Raw genomic sequence first — 18,785 nt, 5'->3', positions numbered from 1 at the left:
GTCCAAAAACCCTAGGAAGAAGGGTGAGGGACAAGGAAATGGATCATCTCTGGTTGAATTCAACTGGAGAGTCCCTTCATTTAGAAGGACAAAATTATCATTTTATGATTTTTTTTTTTTTTTTTGCAATTCTGCCATTCTCTTAGAAGGGACTGGCTCCTCTCCAGTTGAATTCAACTAGGAAGAGGGACAAGGGTCTATAAAAGGGGCCAAAAGGATATCCCTTCATGTATGCCTTTTTACTCTGTTTTTACTGTGCTTAAACTTTTTTCTGCTTTCTATTCATTGACTTGAGCGTTAGAGGGTTCCGCATTTCACTACTGACCACCTTTTATCTTCTCTTTCTATCTTATTTTGCTGAACATTCATATATACTACCCAAAAAAAAAAAAAAAAAAAATGGTCATTGCTCCTACAAGTATAAATGTGCCATTGTAATGGGTCTTCTTTAATAAATTGGTGTCAGAATTGGATCCATCAATTTGTGCTTTTCTTTTTTATTTTTCTTCGTTCTTCTTGAATATCAAAGGGATTGTGGTCCTTGTGGAGCTTGAAATCTCAACGTCCACTAATATGAAATGCGACAGAGCCCCCTATCTCTTTCACCGATGAATCATCATGAAGGCAATACTCAAAGATTTGAGCAAAAATAAAATAAAAAATGTAACGTGAATCTGAACTTTGTCTAATCACACATTTTCCAACTAAACAAATGCAACTATCTCCAAAACGTCCTAAATGTCCTTAGTTGCCGACATCCTCCTCCTCTAAACGTTGTTCTCCACTCTCTCTGATCAATACCAAAAGTAGGTCTCTCCATAAAAGTAATTATGAACATAACTTTCTTTCAAATTGAATTGGTGGAATTTCTTTCAGTCTAATTAAAAGTAAGGGTGTTCAAGTTTGCATCTACTATTCACTCGTCCACATAAGTTACGGACGAATTTTTAACCCCTAACTTTGGCGGGTGAATACCACATCTATCAACAAATATGCAATGGATAGTGGAATATGGGTAAGTGGAGGCATCTGCTTCCGCATACCAATATAGATATATAGTTTTGTCTTATAAAACAACATCATTTCAAAATGTAATCCCAAAACGACATCGTTTCACCTAAAAAAAAAGAGTAGAAAACGAAATCTTAATGCCTCATTTTCTTTCTCTCCCTCTCTTTGCAGCCGTGACTCTCCTTTAGCCTCTCTCTCTCTCTATGCAGTGCTCGTTGTCTCATCAAAGAGGATTGTGATCTTTTGCCCAATGTTTATGTTTACAATTCAATTTATATTTTCATATTATAACTTACAAGTGCATTTAGTTCAAAATTTGGATTAAGCTCACCTAAAAGATCTCAGAAAATGTTTTTTTAAAAAATAACAGGCACATATACATCAAGTCCATAGTTTAAAAAAAAAAAAAAAATGCCGGCCCGCCCATGTGTGGTTATATGCGTATTCTTCTTGCCTTGGAGGGGAGGGTACTAAAATCCACCCTCTATATAGTACAAATGTGGATGCATAATAAGGGTATTATTTGTCTATATAATGCAATTTACATACCTAGTAGGAAGCACATAATTTTTTAATAGTTTATGTATTTTTTACATGCTTAAAGAGCACATGAAAATTTTATAAACCGTATTAAAGAAAATTTATGTCGGGCAATTATTGACTTGTACGAATTATTGAAATAGAACTTATGTTTGTGTGGAACGAACTTTATATTTGTGGAGTTATTAGCTAAAGATATTTAAGTACAAATACTCTAAAAAAAAAAGTACAAATACAAAAGTACACAAGTTATAAATGCAGATATACATATACCTCTCCTTTGGGTGGTATTTGGGCACATGTCGTGTCATGAGTTAATAATCCCAACCTCCCCCCCCCCCCAACAGCAAAAGGCCAAAAGCTAAAGAGCCAAACAAAATCTATTCCCTTGTATAATATATTGTATAGGAAAAATCATTTTTATTGTTTATTGCCAAATAAATAATAGCACCTTTTTTTTTTCCTAACTAAAATGGTTCTATATGAACGTGACTATAGTAACACCTACGATTAGAAGTAGCACAAGAGGAACTTAAACGATGAAAACCGCAAATATTCTCTCAAGTTCAACTGAAGTATAGCATAACTCGGCTCCACTAAAGGTATCAATGAGAACTAAAGTGTGAGATTGAATCGATTAATCTAGGGATAGGTTTATTTTACACTTTTGAATGTGAGACCCTATCCAAATCCAGATCCAAGCACCAGAGGCCTAACACAGTGAATGTAAAGATGAAGAAAACATGTCCAAGGTTGAGTATATCAAGTTTGTCTAGGGTTGCGTAACACATGCACATCCCCACAAAGACAGGATAGGATGTTTACGTAGAAGTAATCCTTATTTCCCTCCTAGCACTAAGAACAAAATATGAGTTCAGGATCATTTCTATAGCATTAAAACTATTTTGAGTGTTTTTATTTTATTTTATTTTTTTCTGTACAAATTTAACTATAGACATAAGCAGAATCATTTGAAAGCCACTTCATGACCATAATTGAACCTCATCTTAACCTTTTTGGTTCCCATCACTACCTCCTCAAATGTATCATCCCCTCACAAGCCAGGGTTCCCTCAAGATCTCCAATAATTCGAGATATTCGAACTTCAAGGCCCCTCTGAACTTCCTGAAAAAGAGTTCTAACACTATCAGCAAAGCTCTTCATGTCAAAGCTAGCAGTCTTGTTCAGTTCTTGGGCGACCCCAACAAATCCAGAAGCAGCCCTGGATTGAATTTCCATCAATTTCTGTCCTGTTGCAACGATATATCTCTGCAGCTGAAACGTTTCCTCCAGGAACTGTTCAAGTGCTTTAGTTTCTGCCTTTGTTTTTGCTATACCAGAAACTCCATGATTTATATTTAGATCATTCTCATGCTGAAAGTAACAAACAAGAAAAAATAAGTAAGCAAGGACCAATGTCAATTAAATTTCGATATCAGTTGAGTCCCAATTGAACTCAAACTGAAGCACCCATATTTCAAAAGCTTTCCAATATTTTATAGAGACGGTTAAATTTTGCAAATATCAAAGTATTGAAAGCACTGAATTGGAAAAAGTCAATACAATGTCATATCTTTCTTAAAACTTGAAATTTCACTGAATTAATCTAAACTTACCATCCGTCTGCTAAGGTCATCTGCCTTCCCTTGAAGGGACTGGTACCTGCCAACTTGTTTATTCAGCAAAGACATTAATGAAATGAAGCCCTTTATCTCAATTTGCCCATTATCATTGCTTTCTGTATCTTCAACACTTTCTTGCTTTCCTGCCAACCTCTCCAGCATAAAAAGTTGCTGCTTTAGCCTTTTGATCTTGTAAGAAACTCCAAGAGCACAAAGATCGATCCTCCATGGAGAATTGTTTGTCTTACTCATGGGCTGGCTAGGTGACACTAACTTTTCAGTAGTATCAACCTCCACTGGACTTGTACCTCCCTCCAGGACAGGGCCCTCATTGGCAATATCCTCATCATCTTCTAATTCTTGTTCAAAAGATTGGGGCATTAAACCTACATCTTTGAACTGGTTAAAGGATGGAGTTTCTTCTTCTCTCCGAGCATCTTCCTCTTGATACTTATCCACCAAACTTGTTGTCTTCGTTTCTTGTTCTCTCGCCCATGGTTTTCCCTTTATGATCTTGCCTTCAAAACAGATTGCATCATGGGCTAATGCTGGAATATGAGAAGATGAATTTAACAACGTCTGCTGGCGATTTAGGGACGTCAATTGTGATGCTAATTGCTCTTTTAAGAAAGTTAATTCTTCTTCTCTTTCCAGTAACAAGGCTTCCAATTTCATATTGTAATGTCTGAGCTGTGACATATCCTCGTTCAGTCCCTCAACCTGAGACTCCAGCCGCTTTGATTCTAGTTCCATGCTCAGCAACTGCCAACGGAATGCCTCCAATTTCTCATCTTTGATTCTCATTTGTTCTGCAAAAGCATCTAGTTCTAAGTGATGCCTCTGCTGAATTGAAGTTGCATACTTTTCAGCTTCTGTGCGTACCCAACCTTCCAACCGCTTCATATCAGTTGTGATAGCTTCAAAATCAAGAATGAGACATTATTAAGAAAAGAAAAAATATAGTGCAGATTCAAGATCAGGAATTTAAGCATTGTGATTGTTTTTTATAAAGGAAACATATTTATATGTTTGTGTGTGTGTGTGCACATAAATAGCTATTACTAATGTTGGTGAGATCATTCATGTTAAACCAAAAAGGAAAGTGGGAACTTTTTTCTTACGTAATTCCTCATTCTCTTCCAGTGGATAGTGATCAGAGAGTGAAGAAAGAAGATCGAGCTCCTTTCTGTCCTTTTTAAGCCCAAGATGCCCATACTCCAAAACATGATCAGTTGACTGTGATCTCGTCTTTCCAACGTGCGACGACCCAGTTGCATTGGGATGCACCCCTTTTGCACCTGTGTAAACATCAGGTTTTGAATTGATTTGGTTAGCCAACATACTTCTTAATGAATGTCTCTCATGTCTAGACTCTGATACTGCCCTCCACCTTTCTGTTTCTATTTCAGCTTGTTTTCTCTTAGCCTTTGATAATTTTATTTCCTTTAAAAGCATTTGCTTCTCTGCTGTATCCAGCTTGGACTTCCTAAGCATTGCTGACAGAATTTTGTCTTTCTGTTCCAAATCCTTATGCATTTTTACCATTTCCAGGGACAGTTTTTGAGCCATCAACACTGCCTTTTCCTTCTGCTCTAAGACTACATCAAGATCATGGTTTTTAGCTTCAACTTGCCTGAGTAGGCGGCCCATCTCAGCTTCCAGCTGCCGTTGGGTTGACACAACTTCAATGAAGGCCGTTTTGTGCCTCCAAAGGTCAGAAGAGTGCTCTTGGGCTTCACGCTTTGCAGTTTCTCTTAATTCTTCCACAACATTTTCAGCCTCTTTCAGCACTTCTTCTAACTCCCCCTTCTTCTGCTTCTCTTCCTCCAACACCTTATCCTTACACTGCACCATATCCTCCAATTCCTCCACCTTCTGATTCAATTCAGAAATAGCTTCGTCCCTCTTTCTCTCAAGGACCCTCAATTCCCTCATAAGAGCCCCAATCTGCTGCCGGAGCATCTTCCTTTCATTCAACCAGCTCTGCTCTTGTGCAGCAAAGATGCTCACAACTTTCTCATTGGCTTTTGCGTCTTCATGTCTCATTTTTTTCAACTCTTCGATCTCCCTCTCAGCAGTTTCAAGTTTATGGAGAAGCTCACACTTTCCCCCGCTTGTTCCTTCTCTCTGAACCTTCCACACAAGCAACCCCAGGAGTTGGGCACTTCCTTGAAGAAGTTTATCACATACTTCGGACCATCTTTCATCTTCCACTTCAGGTTTCGACAGGAGTTGGAGGGCAAAGAATGCACAAGAAACACCAAAACACATTGGATACAAGCTATCACTCTTCTTTTCAGATTCAATTGAACACAAACCGGAGATTTGCTTCTCATCCATCATTCAGGAACTTGCTGTTTCTCCTTTGCAAAGAGAATTAAGAGTCAGAATACACTTGAAATTCCTAGTCTTCTCTAGAAGAGCTTGAAGAATTTTCACAGTAATAAATTGAAAAGAGAAAAAAGAGCCTACATAACCAAATATAACAAAAACATTTCAATAATTTGAGAAACAAATATGCATAGAACAAATGATTACATTAATTAACACCTCAAAAATTGAGAAACTATAATACCCATTACAAATCTAAAGCAATACAAGACTTACAGAAATAACAGGTTTAATTAAGGCTTCTTGAACTCAAAACAAGAGAGCACAAAATCTACTTGGGGTCCAAATTGTAGCTTAAAAGGAGCAGTGTCTCAATGGAGATCCAAAGGCATAAGCCACACAAATCATAACATTTTTACTGTAAGTGTGATGTGGAAGCTAGATATCCATTACAAACGGCTAATCAATGCCAAAAGCATGGGTTACCACGTGTGTGGAACAACGCAAATGCAGTTAGAAAGTGCTGCATAAAAAATATGAATATAGTTCCCTGGTTTTCAGTGAAAGACTGGCCCTATTAGCCCCACTTGCTCTTCTTTTCTCTTCCCACATACTTTTCTTCTCCTCTTTCCTCTTCAGCTCATGGTCATGATCACACGAGCATTTTAGGAAGCTGTAGCACAAAATTCCTGGTTGTTGCTTGTCACCATTAATTACAAGAAAGAGATATGGAAGAAAAAATGAAGCAAATCTCTATCAAACAGTTCTCAAAAAATTGTATTTTTCCAGAGTGGCTAGCCTCTGACCTGTATTAAACTATTCTGCATAAAATACTTTCAATTGTATTTTATTTCTAATTTTTTGGTTCTTTTGATAAGAGTGTGAAAGGTATAATTGACAACGTTGATTGCACCGCTTACTATAACCTCTAAAAAGTCAATCTTAATCATGGATGACATCGAAATATCACATTTAGTCCAAAACAAGATCAAATTGATTAATAGCTCAACCTGGACCACATTATCCCTGTCATTGTACAATTGCACCACCTATAATCGCAAGTAGATATAGAGTTCCTTTTATTTTTGTGGGTCAGTGAATATGCAAGTAAAAAGTTCATAACCAAAGCATCCCTCAGAAATAATACTCACCATTACCAACACCCATTTGTCAATTTATAAACAAAAACCAGAAAAATATAACCTTTTTTCCCCCAACAACATGTCAACATGCATATATAATATACCTGTAAAAACTACTCCTTGTGAGTCATTATCTCTGAGGAGCATTTTGTGTGGGGAATATAAGGGAGCAATCAAGAAAATCACTGTCAGTTCACAATCACCATTATGGTGCCACCTAAGAGACCAGATCTTCATGGTCCAGAAAAGATTGGCCTCTCTCCAACTGCTTCCTTGGCTGAGACCTGTAAAGCAGGAACTTGTTCAAGAAAGAGTATACAGAAAAAAATTCGTCTTGCTGAAAAACAGAGCTATAACCAATTATTAAGAAGGCCGATGGGGCACCCACATTTTGCTTTTTATATTCCAAGATCTGGCCTTGGAATCAGGACCTCGTCATCCATGATTCATTTGAGTGTATCCCAATCAATCTCTCTCTCGTGAGAGCCACACACAATAAGAGCATTCTCAATCGAGAATCTAAATTTTGATGCAAAATTACTTTTTAAAACCACTTTATCTAGTTTATGTAATGAATTTTTAAAGGTCTTTTACATTTAATTAGTTATATTTTTATTTATATCATTTAATATTATTAAAAGTGATAAAAGTTTTAGAAAAAAATGAACATCTTAGAGAAAAAATTATAAAAATTTTGAAAAAAAAAAAAAGAACATGCAAAAGAAAAAATAGGAAAAAATTTAAGAAAATGAGAAAATAAATAAAAAAAACAATAAAAAATAAAATGACTCTCTAAAAAAGTATTGTTACATTTAACTTTTTTTTTAAAATTTTTAAATCAAATATCTATTTTATTTTATTTTTAGCTAATTTAATATAAAAAAAATTTAAACATTTAAAAAATCATTTTAGATAAAACTAATATTTGACTCTACTCTTATAAATGTTATAAGAGCAAATGGTAAATCTTTTGTGGTCACAGCCCATCCTCTCTCTCTCTCTCCGTACACTGATTGAGAAGAATTGCAGAAGACACGAAATTACACGTACATAACAGAAAGAAGAGAGCATAATCCAAGGTCACAATCAAATGTGAACATCTGGGGTTGCAGCCCATGTTCTCAACATGTATCTGTAATAAATGATGGAATGCTACCTAGGTCCCACGCCAGTTGCCTGGCCAGTCTCCTTGATTCCAGTTTGTGATCAAGAGATTAAGTGAAAATTTTCTTTTCTCTCACAATTTTTTTACAAATTCATCTATATGACAATCTATAATTTTAGACACAATAAGTGGCACGTTTATTGTCGCATTAGTTTGTAAATGTGAAAGGTGTCTTGTATATCATGACAATTGACATTTTATGGTTTCATTGTTACGTTATTTTTCTCTTCTCTCTTTCTCGTTTAGATGACCATATTCGGGTAGAAATTTTCCATGGATAAATGGTTTATGATAATCTTTTATATATATATAGTGCTTACAACTTTGTTAAATCCAGGCAGAATGAGAATGATTTTGTCAAACCAAACTCTTGTAAAACACTAATTATAATGAGAATGGATGGTTTTTTTTTTTCTCTCTATGGGACCGGAGGTTTTTGATGACCTTTTCCTCGTTTTGTAGGTGGCCCATTGCTGGTCCGACCATATGGAAAATTGGGTCAACAAAACGTGTGAATGATTGATTTTGCCCCAAACCAAACTTAGTCATAATACACTAATTAAAATCTTAACCAAACCACCCAACCAGAAAAATCTATAATTGACTACTGCACAGAATGTGATCCTTTTTGAGAAGTTTCTAGGTTGAGCAGAAATTATTGCATTTCCTATTTAATGTTGTTTAATGCATTAATATAAACAGGTTTTTTTATTTTATTATTATTATTTTTTTTTTTTTAAGTGAAAAGAATGAAGAGATGTCAACAAAAAGCCAAATGGTTTTCTGGAAGTTGTCCATACAAAAGCATTCAATTTGATAAAATAATTGCAAAGACACTATAGGGTTTTCCTAGGTTCCTTCAAGCTAAAGTGGTCCCTTGAAAATTTGTTATATCCAATGAAACAAGAGAAGATATTGAAATTGATTCTTAGAGTACCAATTCTTAGATTTAATAGAATATCTTTATTTTAAACTTTAACCATAAATCATTGTATTTTTTTGTTGGCGTTTTGAAAATGACAATGCTGCAATCGTGTGCATCTTCAACCTAAGGATCCGAACTTTTTATATTGTACTGCTTGTAATTTCCTACACCCAAGTTGCTTTCATAAACCATTTTGTACTATATGTTTTATGACACAATAATTTTGTGATTTAATATGGTACGAGACTAAATGTGTCCGTCAATTTAAGCTTTCAGAATTATTAAGAATTTAATACGTCGGCTTCAAAAATACAGTACATCTAAATTATTGTTCCTTTGTTGAATACTATAACTTGTATGATATACAACTATAGAAAGAAAATATTCAAACTCTCAAGAGAACTCTTATTATGGAATGCTCAAACTATTCTACATTTCATGATCTTCAAAAAAGTCGTTACTCTTTTATAGATGAGCCAAAGATAAAAAAGAAAAACAAAAGAGAACTCCCCCACCCACCCACCCCCCCTCCTTTTTTTTTAATAATAATAATAATAAAATTATTTTTTTAAAAAAAAGAACAAAAAAAAAAAGATAACTTCTAGAGTTAAATTCATTTTACCCCTGAAGTTTCAGAGGTTTTTCAATTCGAACATCAATGTTTAAAAATTAGCAATGTACCCATTTAATGTTTCAAAAATTTTTCAATTCAGACCCTCTGTTACTAATTTCTGTCTAATTTGATGGAAATCATCCCACTTGCGTCTCACATGAGATTTTGATGCCCTCTATTCCAATTTTGTCTTCATTAAAACCTATGAAATTACATAATTACCCTCATTAAAACCTATGAAATTGAGGGTAATTACGTAATTTCATAGGTTTTTAATGAAGGTAAAATTGGAATAGAGGGCATCAAAATCTCACGTGAGATGCACGTGGGATGATTTCCGTCCAATTAGACATAAATTAGTAACGGAGTGTCTGAATTGAAAATTTTTGAAACATTAGGGGGGTACATTGCCAATTTTTAAACATTAGGGTTTAAATTGAAAAACTCCTGAAATTTTAGGGGGGTAAAGTGAATTTTTCCCTAACTTCTATTACGAGATAAAACCTTTAAAAGAATGTTACTTTTTTACCGAAAGAAAGTTTTTTATTATTTGTTCTTACTTGACTTACTCTTATTTTATTGTTGTTAGCGGGCAAACTATAAGAACAAACCGTGGATTGAAATCTTCCGCAATTTGCTATCAACAATTATGAGATATAGTTTATATGAGATTTACCTGCCTAAAATGAATTTATGTTGCCCAACCACATATTTGAGGAGGTAAATTCCACATGCTCTCTCACGATTGCTATCCAAATTACTAATAAATTGGTGAGTCCACACTTTATTTGATAGCAAATTGTTGAATATCTCAATTCACAAATTCACAAATGGTTAATATAGTATTATTGAGCCTAAAGTGAGCTTATAATTTAAAAAATTATAATTTGATGTTTATCATAACTGGTAATTACCAATAACATACGCTATAATGGTAATAAGCATTTGATCAGCTGTTTTGTTTACTTTCCTACCTTTAGGGTTGAAAAAAAAAAAAAAAAAATCCATGGTGGGTTTGGGCGATTTTCTAATTTTCCTATCATTTTATGATGGGCCGGGTTAATTATTGGGAAGCAAAGGCTGGTCTATTGGGTCTAAGTCGGATGAGATTGGATCCGATACGTGTGATGTGTATAATCGCCCACGTGTCCATTAGACTGGAGCAGTGCATTACGCATCTAGGCCACTATTTTGCTTGTTTGAAGTATTTGGAAAAAATTTATAATAATTAAGAATATCAAATTTTCTTTTAGTTTTACATTTTTTTTTGATTGATTGATTTTATTTAAAAATAAAAGAGCTGGTGAATCAGAAGCAGTTAACTAAAAATAAAATAATTTCATTTATTTATTCCTATTAAATATACATATCAATATTCATGAATCATACCTTTCATTTTAGTTATAATTCCTATGTTAATAGGAATGGGACTTCACCTTTTCTCATACGGCAATAAAATATCTTCGCCTAATGTGGGCTTTTTCTAGTGTTTATAGGACTTAATAAAAAAATATCTTGGCCGCATGTGGGCTTTTCCTAGTGCTTATAAGACTTAATAAAAAAAATATCTTTGCTGCATGTGGGCTTTTCCTAGTGTTTATTGGACTTAATAACCACGAAATTTAATATATGTCACTCTATTAAAATATTGATTAAATGATTAAATTTATTTATTTTTATTAACTTAAGTTTTTAAAATAAATGATTATTTAACATGGTATTAGAGTCAAACTCTTACACAAGTCTCAAAGAGGTAGTTCAATCGGTTGGGACTACGCTTTATGAAGCGGAGGTCACTCGTTTGAATCCCCCTCCCCCATCTTGTGCGGACATGAAAAAAAAAAAAAAAAGAAACTCTTACACAAACTTGCTTTACTGTATATTCCATTCGTTTGACGGTTTTACCTAATTAAAAGAGGTTTTTTTTTTTTTTTTTTTATTATTATTTTTTTATGTCCATACAAGGGAGGGAGAAGGGGATTCGAATTAGTGACATTCATTTCATTAAACGTGATTTACAGCGATTGAGCTACCATTTGGAAATAGATTTTCTTTTGGTTAAACACCACCGTTTTGATAAAGTGACAATTGACAAACAATATTGTTAAAACTTGCTCCTCCCCTAGGCCTCCTCGCTATCACCGCACCTCTCTCTGTTGCTGACTGTTCCAATGCTAAATCCGCTTCTCATACGCCCTTTATTCGAATCTTCGTCCCCAACCCATCAATTTTAACGCCTTGTCTGGCTCAATACTTGTAACCCACACTACAGCATTTATCATCATCACGATTAAGTGCTTTTTTTTGTTCAAGCATTTTTTTTCTTTGCTTTTGAGTTCTGACTCTTTGATGAGAGATCGAGTTTGATACACTGCTGCGTTTGCCTGATGGCTCTTCTTTCAACTGCTTTCTGCTTCAGCACTGTGGCCTTGGGCCCTCGTAATGGCTGGGGCCATGGCTGCGGCGAGGAAGCTGCGGTGAGACAGAGACGCTTTGCTGAAGAAGGAAGGAAAAGCAAGTAAGAGAAATTTTATTATAAATTTTGGCCCGGTAATTGCCAATACCAGGGGGATTGAATGTGCCTAGCTAGGAAATTATCCAGAATGAAACTCCAAACAACCTCATTATCAAATAATAATAATATTATTAATTATCTCTAAAAGTTTCTAGAGAATTGAAGTACGGTGGCTTACCTTTACTTTAAAATCATGTAGATCGAGATCATGTAGTTGGATAAATTAATTGATTTATCTTAAAGGTGTCACTATATACATAACATATATGATTATTTATCTCAAAAAAAAAAAAAAAAACAATAGTTCATCAAATTTTGGTGAAATGATCAATTCGTTATGTCAATAACAATGTGAACTACTACGTGATAATTTACATGACACTAATCACATTTATAAACTAACATGGTAATTTATATGACACTTATTACATCAATATTAAAATATGAACCGGCACATAACAATTCACATTATGCTCATTTCTGTAAAATTAATGATATTCGACAATTCATTTATAATTCGATTAGTAATCACATGTTAACGCGTTTCAGCTAGTTATAAAAATAATTTTAAACAAATTATAAGTCTATTATTTTCTTTTCTTTAAAATATAAATTGCCATGTAAGCTGTAAATAAATTATAATAAAAATTGAAGTACCCAAATTATTTTTTTTAATAACCTTAATAAGGGTAAGTTGATCCTCTTTTTATTTTGTTACGTGGCAATAGTTAGCTGCTGCCACGATGGACACCAAGTCACCGCTTCACCAATATACGCTTCCACATCCAACATGGTTCATGACTTCACATGCTCTAGAAATCTCTCTCTCTCTCTCCCGCTTCTGCGAGATCCCAATCTCATTTTGCCAATTCCACCCCCACTGTTTCCACCAATTATAATTTCACCCCACCACCCTCAAATTCCCATTTTATAGGGTTTCGATAAGCTCACCAATGGTTGAAAGCAACATGGAGGACCTCCCTCTCCCAGCGCTCTTCGAACAAGCCCGTAAGATGCATTCAACTGCCACGGAGTCCGGCGCTGATCAGGTACGCTCGTCCACTCCTTTAAGCTTTTTAATTTAGGGGTTGTTAGATTTGATTGTGGGTTTTGATTTTGTGGGAAATTTGGAAAAATTAGGAGCTCGTGAAGAAGGGTTGCGAGGCTCTGGGGAAGTGCGAGGACATGGTAAGCAAGCTGGGGTTGTTCTCGGCGAACGAGACAAAGGACGACATCAGCACCACCAATCTTAAATATATCCTGGTAATTTTTGGTTTGTTTATGTAATTTTGAAAATATTGATTTTTTATTATTGATTTATTCGTGGACTGCGCTGGGTTTTTCTTCAATTGGTTGCTGGGAAAGAATCGGCATGGAATGGAAGAAGAGAGAAAAACTAGTTCTCTGTTTGCTTGTTGAGAAAATGTGGATAGGGAATTTATCAAAAGGAAAAAGGAAGTATGTTATAGTCACAAGTCTTGTAATGCTTGTAACCCCAAGGGGTTGGCTCAGGTGGTGGAAGCTGGGACTTTTGAGTGCTCCTCATGGTCTTAAGTTTGAAACCCACTGAGTGCAAACTGCCTCTTGGGGCCAGCCTCCTGGTGAAGCCCGCGACTTAACCGGTTCATGCTGAGAGGGGTGCGAGGCATACGAGGAATAAGGACACAAAAAGGATAATGAAACCAAAATAAAAAGTCTTGAGATGCATGTAATTGAGGAGTAAGGACACAAAAAAGATTTGATATTCTACTAGTATTGAAGATAATGAAACCATTACCCAAGTACAGTTTCTCAATTAAGGAAACAAGAGAACATTTTGAAACAAAAGAAGGGAAAATGGATTACATAATTTGGGAAGTTAATAAAATGTAAAGCTGTCGAGAATGAGCTAGTAATGATTCTTTGTTGTTTGATAAAGTTTCTCAATTTTTAGAGGAAAAAGCAGTATACAACGAAGGTGCCTCTTTTTTTTTGGTAAATAACTCAGTTTTTTTTTTCCTCTACCAAATATAGTGTACTGTAAACTGGAATTCATTCTTAGCTTGGAACACTAAATGTGTCCTTTTTTGTTTGGGGGTGGGGGGTGGGTGTTTTTGATATAAGGCCGTTATGTATGAGGAAATATGAAATATGTTATACTTGCTATTGGTGTCTGCAAAAAGTTGGGTGGTTTAGTAGCACTGAATTCCGAAGAAGTCCATTGCATTATTAAAGTCAGACATCTTATAAATTGTGGCTTAAGTCCAACCATTATCATTCTAATGGAACCTCAAATATTCCTAAACCACTGATTCAAATATGGCTCTGGTCATCCGCTATGGCTTTATCCTCGTGTTTTTAAATGCTAGATAAAAGCACATAGGAGGTATTTTGTAATTTAATAATATCAACAATGTGCCCTTAGTTTTCGGCTACTTGAAGCATTTTGAATGAGCAAGACCTTTTTAGGGGAACTTTAGATGTGATGAATTGAGATGTCTTACATTTTTGAGGGTTATCAATACATTTTGTAGAAAGTCTAGGAGATGGGCTGAATAAACATGAATGTGGAATGACTTTGCATCTTGGTACATGATATCCATCATAGCTTGATAAGGATCTCACTGAAATCATGGATTTTTCTTTGGACAGAAATTTCCTCCAAACTGGTTTGGAGGAAATTTCTTCAACCTAGCCTAATAAGTGCCAAGTTTCATTTATTGTCAGTCTACTAATCTAGGAACCTAAATATTGATTTTTGAGAAACCCAAACATATTAAATGACATTTGTCACTTATTAGAGTAGGTTGAAGAAAATTTCCTTCAAATCAATTTGGAGGAAATTTGTGTCATTTTTCTTTTTAGATGTTATAATCACTAGCATACTTGCAAACCTAATGGTTCTCTGTGTTTGACTCCATTATATTATTGTCTGCTTTAATGAATTCTTTCCTACAGGTAACATTTTATCTTGCTGAGTTGACTGAAAAAGTTGCACAAGATGATAGGATACAGGTTCTTAAGGCTTCCCAGGAAAAATTAAAGGTGAATACTCTTCATTACCTGAAGAATAGTTTGAAGCTCTCTTAAGGAAAAGTTGTTGTTATGTTACTGTTGACACTTATTGAGAGGGCGGCACTTTTTTAGGAATTTATATCGTTTTGTGAGGCAATGGAACTTCTGCCAGAAGAAGAATTAGAAATATCCACACATGGAGGTCCAAATTCTTTTGCCGATCAGAGGGCTCGCAAGGTAGTTTTAATTATAATTTTCAATACCATTCAATCTATAATAAGCTTGAAGTACAATGTTATGAATCAAACCTCTAGAGGTTCAAAGTCCGGGTCTGCATGCGCTGTATATGCCAGAGGTTGAAAATGTGAAATAGAAACTTCTTTTTGTAATATCGTGCCTATTCTTCTTGTGCCTGTCTAGATTGCTCGATTCAGACGTGAAAGAGCTGCAGAAGTGAAGTTGCTGGATTTAAAGGAACGAAAGGAGCGGCGTGGGCGTTCTAGTAGAGCAGCTACATTATCTACTCCTGTCGAGGCAGGAGAAGAAGATATGCTGGATGACGATGGAGAGGAAGAACGAGAGGTTAGCTGATTGGTCATTTCATTGTATAGGACTGTGCTGCTTGCACTCCACTGTTGTCTATTGCTCTGCATTTTGAGTGCTTGTACATCTGTAAAATACATGTTGTGATGGAACTGATGGAAAGTCAACTCTATAACACTTTATCTTATTTGAAAGTTTTATCAAATCATTATCTCCCTGACCTAAAAAATAAAAGATTAAATTTGTTTATTTGTTCTGGTTGGTGGTACTTACCAAAAAAGGTTCTAATTGTTGGTTTAAAGCCACAGCTGTTTTTAGAGATTTTGCTTTTTGTAATTCTGCTTGATTGGGTCTTGTCCCATGGTTGCCACATTATGCCCTCGTTGGTTATCTTTCTATTTGCACGAAATCTAGTTGTATTTTATCTGAATGAATCTCTGGTGCAGTCAATAGGTTTTTTAAATGCAGATACATTTGCTGACATTTGGGTGATTCTTTCTTCCAATGAATTCTACTATATTGGATTGTGTGCCATGAGTAAGCCACAATTTTTTAGATTACCATCGGCATATAATATAAGCACCAAGTTATGTATTAGAGAAATGCACTTATTGGTCTTGCAAGTGTGATGTAAAATGTATTGTCCTCCGTTAATATTCAAGAGTGATGGTTATTTTGATTTCATTTTAAATAAAGACGATTTTAGATATTATTACAGAAAGTTGTTTTGTTCCTCTAATCAACGGTTTCAGGACCTAATTTATATGATCAGTACTCATGTATTCTGAACATTATGAAGGTTTTTTTTTTCTTGAGCCTAAAAAGTAGAAAGTTTATTCGACTTATGAACCAATTATGCCTAGCTATTCTGTCAATTGTCAATTACATTGTTTTCTTTATTCAGTTTTTTGAAGCTATTGCTGTTTGACTGAAATCATACTATTCTCCTTGTGCAGGCCTGGCTTACCACCATCTCCTTGGCAATCTGCAAGGTTGGTTTTATTTCTTCAATATAATCTGCCAAGTTCTTTTTTCCCCTCAAATCTTATTGAATCTTTATGTCATGTGAAACTTTCAGGCTTTTGGTCTGCTTGAAATGCTGAAGAAGGAGGAAGACATGCTCTCTGCTATAAAGGAAAAAATGTCAAAGGTATTAATATGGTTGATAAGAGTTGGCTCGGCTGTAGTTACTCGTACTTCATTAAATTGTTCTATTCTAGCTTGTGTAGAGTGATACATATGATGTGTGCAGAATCATGGTCTGATCATTATGTGTGTGTATATTTTTATGTAACTATATGTGTATGTATTTATGTATATGCATGTATAGTTGCAGATATAGTCATTTTTGTGTCTTTTTCTTTCCAATATGATTACCATAGTGTGTAGTTTGTTGGTTTTTGTACATATAACATTTCTGACATCAACTCCATATAATTCAGGAAGGAGAGGAGTTCTCTCGAGATGTTCTTGATGATCGAACCAAAAGAGCAGAAGCTTGGCATCGCGATGCTGCAGTTCGAGCACGGTATACTATGCCAGCACAGCCTATCACATGTGCTACATTTGCACAAGATGTTTTAGAAGGGAGAGCAGAGGTTTCACAGGCACATGACCACAAACACAAGCCGCTGATATTTGGACCAGCGAGTCTTGTGGGTGGAAGCCTAACGAGTGAAAGGCAAAGGATGGCAGCTCAGGTTTTCCAACCTGCTCATAGGTAAATTTCCATCGCCTCATAGATAAAAGATACATGTATAAGGAAAGGGAAAGCCTGATTTCTTGTAGGGCTAGTCTTTGGTTCTGTTTTATTAGGGAAGCGAGGAATGATTTCTGAGGTCAATTTCCATGGAAAATTGTTATGAAAATACTAGTATTCTGCTTAGAGGAAGGAGTCTCTTTGGTTGTTTCAAACATATCATGCCACGACGCTAAATTGAATATTTTTTTGAAGGTTGCCGACCATGAGCATTGAGGAAGCTGGTCTAACGGAGATGGAGATAATGAACAATTGGCAAGAGCGGAATGTAAAACTTATGGAGGAAGCCAATTCTGCGTGGTACAAGGATGATAGGAAGCCGAGGCCAGGCGAAGAGGACGATGAAGATGATGATGCTGCCCAAGAGAAGGCAAGAGCTTGGGATGACTGGAAAGATGAGAATCCTCGGGGTGCTGGCAATAAAAAGCTAACCCCTTGTGGGTAAGTGTGCCAGGGTGGCTATCCGTTATGTATCTTTTTCTCAGCTAAATAATACTGTTTTATAAACATTTTTCTATTTTTTTGGCTGATAGATTTTGGAATCAAAAAATTTTGTAGCTGGTGTGGTCTCCCTTCTTGTTTTTTGTGTATAATATCCCCATTATTATCAGAATAGAACTTTTCTAACTTCTGCAAGTTGTTGTTGGAGTGGCTTGCTGATATAATGAAGTTGTTTGAGCAATGCTATACAGGAATTTAAAACATCTTTCTTTTTTATTCAAGCTTAAATATTTCACGGGCAATTTAATTCTTATGGCATTCCAAAACCCTTAAAATTATTGATTTTAAGTATTTTACTTCAATCAGTACGACTAAAATTAGGCCTTCGATATGATCATTTAGAATGTTGAATAAATTGGATGAAATGAAAAGGAAATCGTTTGAAAGAGAAATAGAAGACCCATCAAAAGAGATGATGGAACAGGGCGATTTTTTTTTTTTTTGTCCAATTGATTAATGATATAAAGGCATTAGAGATATCTAGGATGGCAATCGTGGTGCATTTAGAGGTGAATGTCTCATTAGTTTTGCTTTGCAACAGTTCCAAAGGATGCCTTCATATATTGTTCATGGAGCAATATTTTTCTAACGTGTGACGCAGTGGAAATAATCAAAGTCACGTTAGAGCTAAGGAAGTTTAGTATATGGAATGGCCACTTTTTTAGGATTAAGAATGAGTATTTATGGGAAATGGGAATATAAGTGATTGGAATGATCATTCTTATTCTTATATTTGGTAACAACACATGCTTTTACTGGAATTGAACCAAAATTATCTTCTTCTTTTTTTTTTTCAAACCCTTTTTTTTTTTTTAGGTTAAAAAATAATAGGAGTTCCAAAGGTCCACCAAGAGGGGCTCCAGAGGTGATGCGACCACTCTTGGGTTCTATTATGTTTGAGGGTGGTCAACCACTCACAAACTTCATCAAACTTTTTTATTAATTATTATTTTTAATTTGGGTTTGAAAAAAAAATAATGTGGAGTTTTTTTTTTGGGAAAACAGTCTATTCCTTCAAAAAAAGAATAGCTGTTTCCATTCCATGCATCTATTTCGCATAACAAACCTGCCTAAAATGCTTTTAACAAACGAAGCAGGCTAATGAATTTGGCTGTCCAACAGTT

The 18,785-nt window shown here is 35.2% G+C and overlaps 2 protein-coding genes across 5 annotated transcripts; one reads left to right on the top strand and one right to left on the bottom strand.

Moving 5' to 3' along the window:
• Nucleotides 1–2,182: 2,182 nt before the first annotated feature.
• Nucleotides 2,183–7,101, bottom strand: LOC132189162 (Ribonuclease P protein subunit P38-like protein). 4 transcript variants are annotated; one of them, XM_059603757.2, is made up of 5 exons: nt 7,035–7,101; nt 6,751–6,930; nt 4,295–5,536; nt 3,168–4,090; nt 2,183–2,925 (listed from the first exon to the last, which is right to left on the bottom strand). In XM_059603757.2, the coding sequence occupies exons 3-5, from the start codon at nt 5,514–5,516 to the stop codon at nt 2,581–2,583; spliced, it is 2,490 nt and encodes an 829-aa protein (XP_059459740.2). In that variant the 5' UTR covers nt 5,517–5,536; nt 6,751–6,930; nt 7,035–7,101; the 3' UTR covers nt 2,183–2,580. The 4 variants fall into 4 exon arrangements, with proteins under 4 accessions (XP_059459740.2, XP_059459733.2, XP_059459749.2 ...); XM_059603750.2 differs by lacking the exon at nt 7,035–7,101 and having other exon boundaries at nt 6,751–6,990; XM_059603766.2 differs by lacking the exons at nt 6,751–6,930; nt 7,035–7,101 and adding an exon at nt 5,781–6,260.
• A 5,582-nt stretch (nt 7,102–12,683) lies between these two features.
• TAP46 (2A phosphatase associated protein of 46 kD) lies at nt 12,684–17,864 on the top strand. Its single transcript, XM_059578866.2, has 9 exons — nt 12,684–12,913; nt 13,005–13,127; nt 14,802–14,888; nt 14,991–15,095; nt 15,279–15,440; nt 16,358–16,393; nt 16,480–16,551; nt 16,844–17,121; nt 17,356–17,864. Exons 1-9 carry the CDS (start codon nt 12,818–12,820, stop codon nt 17,603–17,605), a joined length of 1,209 nt encoding a protein of 402 aa, XP_059434849.2. The 5' UTR covers nt 12,684–12,817; the 3' UTR covers nt 17,606–17,864.
• The last annotated feature ends 921 nt before the right edge of the window (nt 17,865–18,785 follow it).

This window comes from Corylus avellana, chromosome 2 (genome assembly GCF_965113065.1).
Source record: "Corylus avellana chromosome 2, dhCorAvel1.hap1.2, whole genome shotgun sequence".
Lineage (NCBI taxonomy): Eukaryota > Viridiplantae > Streptophyta > Magnoliopsida > Fagales > Betulaceae > Corylus > Corylus avellana.
Note: the sequence above shows the minus strand (reverse complement) of the source record. Positions and strands in the feature narration are given on the sequence as shown.